This window comes from Aureococcus anophagefferens, assembly GCF_000186865.1.
Source record: "Aureococcus anophagefferens unplaced genomic scaffold AURANscaffold_29, whole genome shotgun sequence".
Classification (NCBI taxonomy): Eukaryota; class Pelagophyceae; order Pelagomonadales; family Pelagomonadaceae; genus Aureococcus; species Aureococcus anophagefferens.
In genome coordinates this window covers 242,910-253,325 of record NW_008705588.1, presented here as the reverse complement: position 1 = coordinate 253,325, position 10,416 = coordinate 242,910, and the positions used below count along the sequence as shown (strand labels likewise).

General features: G+C 68.5%; 5 protein-coding genes across 5 annotated transcripts in view; 2 read left to right on the top strand and 3 right to left on the bottom strand.

Annotated features, from left to right (window-relative positions):
* The window catches only part of AURANDRAFT_66941 (hypothetical protein), a gene marked incomplete at both ends in the record, with an annotated part of 2,520 nt that extends 1,318 nt beyond the window's left edge, over positions 1-1,202 (bottom strand). The window contains 3 exons of the mRNA XM_009042257.1: positions 281-632; positions 722-827; positions 1,021-1,202. Of these exons, the coding sequence (XP_009040505.1) occupies positions 281-632; positions 722-827; positions 1,021-1,202 (640 nt within the window). The remainder of the gene's footprint in view (positions 1-280; positions 633-721; positions 828-1,020) is intronic.
* A 486-nt stretch (positions 1,203-1,688) lies between these two features.
* AURANDRAFT_60302 (hypothetical protein) lies at positions 1,689-2,902 on the top strand (the record flags this gene model as incomplete). The annotated part of the gene is made up of 2 exons (XM_009042295.1): positions 1,689-1,813; positions 1,911-2,902. 2 exons carry the CDS (start codon positions 1,722-1,724, stop codon positions 2,824-2,826), a joined length of 1,008 nt encoding a protein of 335 aa, XP_009040543.1.
* Positions 2,903-3,205: 303 nt separating this feature from the next.
* On the top strand, positions 3,206-4,287 carry KAS3 (hypothetical protein; the record flags this gene model as incomplete). The annotated part of the gene is made up of 2 exons (XM_009042296.1): positions 3,206-3,450; positions 3,522-4,287. The coding sequence occupies 2 exons, from the start codon at positions 3,206-3,208 to the stop codon at positions 4,285-4,287; spliced, it is 1,011 nt and encodes a 336-aa protein (XP_009040544.1).
* Positions 4,288-4,385: 98 nt separating this feature from the next.
* AURANDRAFT_55026 (hypothetical protein) lies at positions 4,386-8,199 on the bottom strand (the record flags this gene model as incomplete). Its single annotated transcript, XM_009042256.1, has 2 exons — positions 4,386-5,814; positions 5,953-8,199. The coding sequence occupies 2 exons, from the start codon at positions 8,197-8,199 to the stop codon at positions 4,420-4,422; spliced, it is 3,642 nt and encodes a 1,213-aa protein (XP_009040504.1).
* A 240-nt stretch (positions 8,200-8,439) lies between these two features.
* Positions 8,440-9,304, bottom strand: AURANDRAFT_38843 (hypothetical protein; the record flags this gene model as incomplete). Its single annotated transcript, XM_009042255.1, has 1 exon — positions 8,440-9,304. One exon carries the CDS (start codon positions 9,293-9,295, stop codon positions 8,486-8,488), a length of 810 nt encoding a protein of 269 aa, XP_009040503.1.
* Between the last annotated feature and the right edge of the window lie 1,112 nt (positions 9,305-10,416).

Here is a 10,416-nt window from a genome sequence, read left to right as displayed (position 1 = left end):
GGGGTATTTGAGCATGCAGAGGTCCCCGTGGTGGAGGGCGTCGATGAGCAGCGCCTACGGACGGCGACGGGGTCGGATGGAGTCTGCGAGATCGGCGCGCGGCACGGCGCGCGCGGGTGTGCTCGCATGGCTCGAAAAAGCGCTCTCGTCGGCGGCCGTCCGCGGCCCGGGGTCGAACATCACCCCGTCGCTTCACCTCTCACCCCACCCGTTTTCGCTTCACCTCTCACCCGTTTTCGCTTCACCTCTCACCCCACCCGTATTTCGCTTCACCTCTCACCCCACCCGTTTTTCACTCGACGCTGAGCCGCGCCGTGCGCTGGATGTTGAAGACCGCGTCGGCGCGCGGGATCGTCGCCGGCAGCAGCGCGCGCATCTCCGTCGTCTTGTCCTTGCTCGCGAACGAGAAGCGCGTCTTCTCGCTCGGCACGTACGCCACGAGGCGCATGCCCTCGGGCGTCGGCACGCGCCGCGACAGCGCCAGCTGCGGGTTCTCGCGCGGCTCCGCCGTCGCGATCGCGCAGAGCTGCACCGAGAGCTGGATGCCGCCGTAGATCGCCGGCGACACCTGCGTGGGCGCGTAGGTCATAGGTTCGTAGGCTCCGGACGAGGCTACGTAGGCGCGTAGGCGCCTACGTAGCCCGTCAAAAGCGGTGCCTACGTAGGCGCCAGAGGCTCGAGCCGAGGCTACGTAGCCTCGTAGGCGCCTACGGAGTGACACTGGGCTTCCACGTTGTCCGGGTGGCCCTCCATCTCCGTGGCCAGCTGCAGCAGCTCCTCCGGCAGCTGCGACTGGTTCGGGTCGTAGCCCGCGCGCACCTCCGTACCTGCGCGAGCGCGGCGCGTCGGCGCGAGTCGCGCGCGCGCGCGCGCGCTCGGGGACGCGGCGGCGCGCCGGCGAGGGCGAGGCCCGCGACGAGGCCGCCGACGATGGCCGCCGACGACGACCCGAAGCCGCTGCACACGGGCACGCGGTTCCGGCAGCAGACGCGCACGGGCGGGAGCGTCTCGCCGGCGTACTCGAACGCGCGCTTCAGCGCGACCATGACCGTGTGCTTGCTCTCGCCGTTGGGGCCCACCTCCTCGGGGATGGCGCCGACGCCCTCGCCCTCCGTCTCGATGCTGAAGCTCCCGGCGCGCTCGACGCTGATCTCGTTCCAAATGTCGATGCCCATGCCGAGCGCGTCGAAGCCGGGGCCCATGTTGGCCGTCGTCGTAGGCGCCGCGCCGCGAAGGGCAGCCTCGACGCATGCGAGACGCGCCGCTCGATCGTCGATCTCCCAACATCACGCTCTTCCACCTGCGCCGCGCCGCACGCACCATCATGCTCTCCCGAACAAATAAGGCAGCCCACGGGCTGCTCCAACCCGATCCTTGTGATACTTTATATACAGACTCAACGCGCCAGTATGGTTTTGTCTACCCGCAAGGGTATGACGCTTATTAAAATTGGAACGATACAGAGAAGATTAGCATGGCCCCTGCGCAAGGATGACACGCACAAATCGAGAAAGGATCGATACTTTTTTTTGGTTTTTTGCCCTCTCCAGACACCCCGGGACGGGCGCGGACGCCTGCCGCACTGCTCAGGTGCGCGGCAGGCACGCCGAGAGGCGTACGCGGGCGAAAAAAACTCCAAAACAGGCGAAGCACCACGAGCACGCGGGCTCGCGAATTCCGCAGCCAACAGAGGCAGCTTGCGACAGCCCGACTCGTGCAAAATGATGTTCTCACGCCTCGCGCAGCGCACCGTCGGCACGCACGCGCGCTACGCGTCCAACGTGGCCGTGCTCGGCGCCGCGGGCGGCATCGGGCGCGTCGCCGGCGCCGCTGGATATTTCGTCGCCGGGAATCGCCGAGAGCTGCGCGCGCGCGCCGCGCTGCGGATCCTCACACGCCTCGCTTCTTAGGCAACCCATGTCGCTGCTGATCAAGCAGTCGCCGCTCGTGAACGAGCTGTCGCTGTACGACGTCGTGAACACGCCGGGCGTCGCGGCGGACCTCAGCCACTGCTCGACGCCGGCGACGGTGCGCTCGACGGTGGGCATGGGCAACGCCGCCGAGGCCCTCGAGGGCATGGACGTCGTCGTCATCCCCGCGGGCGTGCCGCGGAAGCCGGGCATGACGCGCGACGACCTCTTCAACACGAACGCGAGCATCGTGCAGTCGCTCGCCGAGGCGTGCGCGACGACGTGCCCCAACGCGTGCTTCCTCATCATCGCCAACCCCGTCAACTCGACGGTGCCCATCTTCGCCGAGACGCTCAAGAAGCACGGCGTCTACGACAAGAACAAGCTCTTCGGCGTCACGACGCTCGACGTCGTCCGCGCGAAGACGTTCGTCGCCGAGAACCAGGGCGGCGACGTGCTCAACACGGACGTCGACGTCATCGGCGGCCACGCCGGCACGACCATCCTCCCGCTCCTCTCCCAGATCGAGGGCGCGTCCTTCTCCCAGGACGACATCGACAAGCTCACGCACCGCATCATGTTCGGCGGCGACGAGGTCGTCCAGGCCAAGGACGGCGCGGGCTCCGCGACGCTCTCCATGGCCTACGCCGGCGCCCACTTCACCTTCAAGGTCCTCGAGGCGCTCAACGGCGCGACGGGCATCACGGAGTGCGCGTTCGTCGAGTCCGACGTCACCGACGCGCCCTACTTCTCCTCGCCCGTGACCCTCGGCAAGAACGGCGTCGAGACCATCCACGGCTACGGCACGCTCTCGCCCTTCGAGCAGGACGTCCTCGACAAGGCCGTCCCGGACCTCATCGCCCAGGCCGAGAAGGGCGTCAAGTTCGTCCACGGCGACGAGGCCATGGCCGCCTAAGCAGCGCGCCTCGCGCCGCCGTCGCGCGCACGACGCGGCGGCCTCCCTACCCCCCGTAGTTAATGATACCCTCTGGACTCTGCGCGCGAGCGAGCGCGGTGTGGTGGCGCGGCCGCGGCGCCGGCGCCGGACTCGACGCGGCCGCGGCGGCGCGGCCGGGCTCGAAGCACGCGATTCGACGAGCCTCGCGCACGTGGCTATGGAAAACGACGACGAAGGAGGCGTCTCGCGGCTCTTCAGCGTGCGAGCATAGCGTCCGAGGCCGTCGCCGGCGCGCGCCGCGACCTCAAGAACCAGGATTGCGCGACCTTGAACTTCGTAGTACTAGTGACACGGCGTCGTCACAATGTGCTTGAGCAAACTCGTCCTCTCGCTGAGCATGCTCACGTGCGCGCGCGGCCTCGTCCGCACGTCGGTGCGCTCCGCGCGCAACCTCGCGGTGCGCGCGGGCGACGACGGCTTCTCGGACTACTCCGCCAAGACGACCTTCCTCTTCCCGGGGCAGGGTGCTCAGAGCGTCGGCATGGCGGCGGAGACGGCGGCGGCCGTGCCCGAGGCCGCCGCGCTCTTCGCCAAGGCGTCGGACATCCTCGGCTACGACCTGCTCGCCAAGTGCGCCGAAGGGTGAGGCGCCGGCGCGTCGAACGCGTTCGAGAGAGCGCGCGCGCCGCGAGACGGACGCGCGCGCGTCGCAGGCCCAAGGAGGAGCTCGACTCCACCGCCGTGTCCCAGCCGGCGATCTTCGTGTCGTCCATGGCCGCGGTCGAGAAGCTGCGGTCCGAGTCGCCGGAGACGGTCGACAGCGCGACGTGCGCGATGGGCCTGTCGCTCGGCGAGTACAGCGCGCTGTGCTTCGCGGGCGCCATCTCCTTCGAGGACGGCGTCAAGCTCACCAAGCTCCGCGGCGAGGCCATGCAGGCCGCCGCGGACGCGACGCCGAGCTCGATGGTCAGCGTCATCGGCCTCGACAAGGACAAGGTCGCGGAGCTGTGCGAGGCGGCGTCGACCAAGTCCGGCGGCAGCGTCACGACGGCCAACTTCCTCTGCAAGGGCAACTACGCCGTCAGCGGCGACGTCGCCGCCTGCGACGCCGTCGAGGAGATCGCCAAGCCCGACTTCAAGGCGCGCATGACGGTCCGCCTCGCCGTCGCGGGCGCGTTCCACACGGACTTCATGGCCCCGGCCGTCGACGCGCTCGCCGCCGCCCTCAAGGAGACGGACGTCGCCTCGCCGCGCATCCCCGTCGTGAGCAACGTCGACGCCAAGCCCCACAGCGACCCCGACGTCATCAAGGACCTCCTCGCCAAGCAGGTCACGTCGCCGGTGCTCTGGGAGGACAGCGTCGCCCAGGTCCTCGGCAACGGCTTCGAGAAGGGCTACGAGCTCGGCCCGGGCAAGGTCATCTCCGGCATCTTCAAGCGCATCGACAAGACCGCCGAGGTCGAGAACGTGGTCGTCTAGGACGCGCGTCGGGGGACGAGCCTCGCGCGGGCGTCCTAAGTCGGGATTGCCGCGAGCTCGATCCTGGGCAGCGCGTGCACACACACGAGGCGGCCGCGGCGATCGTAGTAATTTACAAAATGCGGCGAGCCATCACACCGCGTCGGCGTTCTCCGGGGACATCTTCTCCTCGTCGTGCGAGCCCGCGCCCGCGCCCATGGTCTCCGAGGCGACGTCGTACGCGTAGGAGGACGCGACGTCCTCGTGGATGCCGAGCTTCTTGGACTGCTCCTTGCCGATGGTGGCGTGGACGTCGCGGAGGGACTCGCGGGTGACGAAGGTCGACCGGGCCGAGTCGGTGGTGCCGAAGAGGGACGCGACGAGCGCGTGGACGGAGGCCGGCGCGCGGAGCCGGATGAACGCGTGCTGGGGGTGGTGGTGGAGGTGCTCGCCGTCGACGTGGCCGTGGTCGAGCTCCTTGCCGATGTCGTTGATGGAGGGGAAGAAGTCGAGGTGGACGCCGAGGACGAGGATCTGGAGCGCGGAGACAACGGCGGGCACGAGGACGCAGCTCACGAGCCAGAACACGGGGAGCGCGTACGCGTGGTAGGCGACGCCGTAGTAGTCGTAGTCGAGGAAGCCGTACCAGGCGACGTAGGCCTGGGCCATGAAGATGATGAAGGTGAAGAGCATGAGGTGCTGGAGGACGACGAAGACGAGCTGGACCTCGTTCCAGCTGTCGACGAGGAGGCACGCGCGGGCCATCATGGCCATGACCATGCCGACGAAGACGGCGGTGCCGAGGACCCAGACGTCCATGGCCTTGCCGTGGTCCTGCCAGATGGACATGGGCCGCCAGTAGACCTCGCGCGTGAGGTAGTAGATGGCGAGCGACGCGGCGATGGCCTCGAGCGTGCCGTAGGCCATGTTCGTCACGTTGAGGTCCATGCGGTGGAGGCCCGCGGCGTAGAGCCGCGGGTACTTGTCCACGGTCGCGTCGGCGACGTCGTGGTCGAAGAAGCCCATGGCGAGGGGGATGAGGCCGAGGAAGAAGTTGAAGCCGCTGTAGACCCAGCTCTCGTAGAACGACGTGCCGCTCCACGCGCAGTCGGCCTGGAAGTAGAAGAGGACGAAGGTGAGGACGATGTTCTTGAAGAAGCTGTAGATGATGACCTTGGACATGCGGCGGTAGTTCTTGCGGCCGTGGTGGAAGAGGAGCGGCTTCAGGAACCGGAACTGCGCGATCGCGAAATCCGCGTTGTTCACGGCCTGGCGGCCCTCCTTGCCGCTGATGCCGACGCCGATGTTCGCCTCCTGGATCATGCCGACGTCGTTGGCGCCGTCGCCGATGGCGAGCGTGATGGGCGCCGGGTTCGTCTTGCGGCGCACGAGGCCGACGAGGATCCGCTTCTGCGCGGGCGACACGCGGCACGCGACGACGGCGCGGCAGCAGCTCGCGAGGCGCAGGAAGCGGTTCTCGAGGTCGTCGTCGCCGAGGATGGCCTCGAGGGCCGTCGCGCCCTCGATGATGAGGGCGAGGTGGTCGCTCTGGAACGGCGCCTCGGTCGCGGTCGCGTCGCCGCCCGCGACGTCCATGAGCGGGACCTTGCGCGTGTCCACGGGCGCCGACGCGGGCGACGCGACGGGCGCGCCGCCGCTCGAGGCGAGGGCCGCGGACGCGACGACGGCCTCGAGGGCCTCGAGCTGCGCGGCGACGCCGTAGTCGCCGAGCGGGCCCGCGTCCGCGCCCTCGACGGGGAGCTTGACGAGGTACATGTCGGGCGTGAGGAGGCGCGCGCTGTAGCCGATGTTGATGGCCGTCTCCATCTTGTCCCCCGTCAGGACCCAGAGCTTGATCTCCGCCTTGGCGAGCTCGGCGATCGTCGACGGCACGCCGTCCTGGAGCTTGTCCTCGATGGCCGTCGCGCCGACGATCGCCAGGTCCTTCTCGATGAGCGCCGCCGCGGCGACGAGCTTCTCCTTGCGCGCGCTGCCCAGGGCCGTCTCCGCCGCGTGCCACGCCTCGGCCCAGGCCTTGTACTCGCGGTCGCTCACGTCCCGCTGCGCGAGGACGAGCGTCCGCAGGCCGTCGCGCGCGAACTTCTCGAGGTCCGCGTCGAGGGCCTCGCGCCCCCCGGGGACCCTGGCGTAGCCCGCCGCGGCGTCCGCGAGGCCGAAGACGATGTTGTCGGCGCCCTTGGTCATGACGCGGACCTTGCCGTTCGGGAGCCGCACGATCGCCGACATGCGCTTGCGCGTGCTGTCGAAGGGGATCGTCGCGAGGACCGTGTAGGACAGGGACGTGCCCTTGGTCCCGCTCGGCGACGCGAGCGTCACGTCGACGACGTCGACGGTGCGCGACGCGAACGCGAGGCCGAGGTCGCAGGCGCCCTCGACGAGCGCCTCCTCGTCGGGCGACTCCGCCTGGTAGCCCGTGGTCCCGTCCTCGCGGACCTCGGGGACGACGGTGTGGCAGACGGCCATGATGGCCGCGAAGTCGCGCTCGACGCCGTCGCCCGTGATGACGAGCTGCTTGAGCGCCTCGATGCGCCGCGGCGGGTCGACGGTCTCGCCGCCGTAGACGCCGCCGCCGACGGCGCAGCGCTTGAACTTCATGATGTTCTGCGTGAGCGTGCCCGTCTTGTCGCTGAAGACGTGCGCGATCATGCCGAGGTCCGCGTTCATGTTCGACGTCCGCGCGAGCGCGGGCGTGTCCGACGCCTCGTCGTACATCTCGAGGTCGCCGTCGACGTACGCCGCCTGGCAGTAGTTGATCATCTCGATGGTCACGTAGAGGGAGATGGGGATGAAGTTGTTGTAGAGGATGAAGAACGTGAACCACATGGACCCGTTGCTGTAGTCGTCGCTGTTGCTGCAGTTCTCGTCGAAGAGCGCGGGCACGCCGTCCTGCTTGTAGCGGTAGCACATGTACCAGAGGTCCTTCTTGTTGCTCTCGTTCCAGAGGCAGTAGGCGATGACGGAGATCGTCGTGATGCAGACCATCGCGCCGAGGATGAAGAGCACCATGTTGTTCACGACGCGCTCGAGCTCCGACAGCTTCGACGGCACGTCCCGCGAGTTGCGCACGAGGCGCGTGTCCTTGCCCGTGTAGGCGACGACGCCGATGGCGAGCTTCGTGTTCCGGAGCGTGCTCCCGCGGAGGAGGAACTGCGACGCGTCGAGCGCGATCTCGCCGCCGGCGTGCTTCAGCGTGCCCTCGAAGCTGTGGACCTTGCCGCAGGGCGCCTCGAACTCGAGCGTCATGCCGACGCCCTTGGACTTGTCCGGGTGCGGGAACAGCGGCGCGTTCGCCGAGTCCGTCGCGGGCCGCTTGATCTTCAGGTTCGTCTCGCCGTCGATGTTCGACGTCTCCACGTAGCACTGCGCGCCCTCGCTGCTCCAGAGCAGCACCAGGTCCGCGGGGATCTCCTCGCGGTCCTTGACGAGGACGATCTGGCCCGGCGCGATGGCCTTCCACGCGACGGTCTCGACGGTCCCCGGCGGCGTCTCGGGCGAGTTCGACAGGATCCGCGCCTCCGAGTTGTTCACGTGCTCGTCGCTCTTGTGCCGCTTCAGGTCCTCGATGCCCTCCTTGGTCATCGTGATCGCCAGGATCAGGGACAGCGGGCCGATCGTGCTCCACGCCGTCAGCGGCGAGTAGAAGAGGTCGGTGTACGTCCCGATGATCATCAGGAGGCTGATGAGCAGGAAATACTGGTTCGCGGTCCGCCGGAACTGCTCGAAGAGCGACCGCGGGAGGAACGTCAGCGCGTTGTACTTGTGCGTCGTGATCGAGTTGTCGCTGTAGTCGCCCGCGCCGAGCTCGCCGCCGATGCTCACCTCGAGCACGCGCCATTTCTCCGGGTCCACGTCGAAGGTGAGCAGGTCGTCGACGAACTTGGCCACGCGCTCGTAGGCCTCCGCGACGGCCATGGCGGACGGCGCCCGGGTGCCGCAGGCTGTGGCAGCGTGGCGGCGGCGCTTGGCCACTCGAGGTTTTTTCGATGTTTTTTTGACACTGCAGCGGCGTCGCTGATTGGCCGGCGCCTCGGACGCCTCCTCAGGACGACGCACTAGTACGCGTGACCCTTGCGTGCGCGCGTCTGTGGCCCCGCGGGCCACCGTCGGGGAGTGGGAGAGCGAGGTTGCCGGGTGTTTTTTTTTTTTTTTTGTCGACTGTTACTACGTTGATCGGAGCGAAGCGCGCTTGCCTCGCTTCCTAGAGCCGGCCGCCCGACGCGGCCTTCTCGATGTCCTTCTCGGCCGCGGCGACCTCCTCGCCCTCGCCTTCCCGCGGGACGGCGGCGCCGGAGTCCTCGTTGCCCGCGTCGCCGTGGAGCTCCATGAGCTTCGTGAGGTCGAACTTGGGCTTCTTGAGGACCTTGACCTTGCGGACGAAGACGTTCTGGAGCGGGAAGATGCCCGCGCACGCCTTCTCGATCTCCGTGCCCATGTACTCGGGGATGAGCTTGAGGACGAGCTCCTTGAGGTCGCACTTGGTCGCCTCGTCGCGCATGATCTCGACCATCTTCTTGCGGATCAGGCGGACCTGCGCGCTGTTCGCGTAGCACATCTTCGCGATCTGGTTGGGCATCTTCGTCGTGAACGCGATGCAGAACATGCGGAGCGTGTAGCCGTCGGTCGTCTTCACGTCGACGTTGCCCTCGATGAGGGTCTGCCACTTCTTGATGAGCGACGCGAGCTTGTCGCGCGTCATGTCCATGCCGTGGAAGTTCGTCAGGCAGTTGTAGCCCTGGATGTCCTCGCACACGAGCTTGATCTTGCGGTACGTCTGGTCCTCGTCGTTGTTAAGGTCCGCGAGGGACAGGTCGAAGACCCGGCCCTTGAGCGCGTCGGACGCGATCTTCGTGCCCTGCGTCCGCGTCACGAGCGTCTTGCCCGCGTTGCGCTGCGAGAACATGGACGGCGCCTTGATCTCGTACCATTCCTTCTTGAGGAAGGGGTCCGTCGCCTTCTTCTTGCCGCCCTTCTTGGACTTGGTCAAGCGCTTGTTCTTGCCGACCGCCATGGTGAACCTAAGGAGCGAGGGCGTCGACGTCGCGCGTCCGAGGGGGGTGAGTGGAAATGGGGGTGCGGCGGGGGCGGCGGCGGCGACGGCGGCGGGGAGGGGGCGGCGGCGCGACGGCGGGGGCGACGGCGACAGTGACAGAGCGACGGCGACGGCCGGGCCGAGGCCGAGCCCGGCGCTGCGCTCGGCGCGGAGCCCGCCGGCCCGCAGCGACGGCGCAGCGGCCCACCGCACGACGTCCGCGGCCACGAGTCAGGGCCGTAGAGCGCCGCGCGGCGGTCCCGTCCGCGAGCTGCCGACCGCGCAGGCCGTCGTCGGGCGAGACCGAGCGGAGAGCGATCTCCGCGCGGCCACGTCCCGATTTTCGGCACACGCTCACGCAGCCGCCGTCGGCGTCGTGTCACGTCACCGGCGCCGCACACCATCATCGTCCCGCGCCGCGCGAGGGGGAGAGAGGCGAGCGCGCTCACCTCGTAGAGCGAGCTGAGCCAAGACAGCGAGTATCGCGGATGCCGCGGCTGGGGCGCCGGGGGTACCTCTCGCCGGGGGTCGCCGCAAGTACTCGAAGGCAGCGATCGCGACCACGATGACATGCGGTCCTACGTGCGCAGAGCGATGTCGCCCCGCCATCATCCGCCACGCTTGGAGCACTGCTAGTCCACCACACCTCGCAGCGCGGTCACCGACGATCTCGCCGCGCGCCCGCGGCCGCCGCCGCGGCCGAGCAGCCAAGTTGGAACTGCACTGCGGCGTGTGTAAGTGCGTGCGTAGCGCGCCGCCCGAAGACACGCCCACCCCCCCCAAAAAAAACATAGAGACCTGGAGTATTTCTATAAGGGGGAGAAGGGAGGACGGGGATCGTCGTTTGGTCGACGGGCGCGAATCCTAGGCCCGAGGCGGGCGTTTGGCCTTGATGATTCGGCGGCCGGCCTTGCTTTTCTTGGGGGCGCCGCCGGCGCCGATGCTGAAGCCGCCGGCGGCGGGTTCGGGCGCGGCCGCGCCGAAGGCGAACGGCGCGCCCGCGGCCTGCGGCGCGGGCGCGCCGAACGCGGGCGCGCCGCCCATGGGCGCGCCCCCCATGCCAAAGGCCGGGGCGGCGGGCGGCGCGGCGGCGCCGAAGC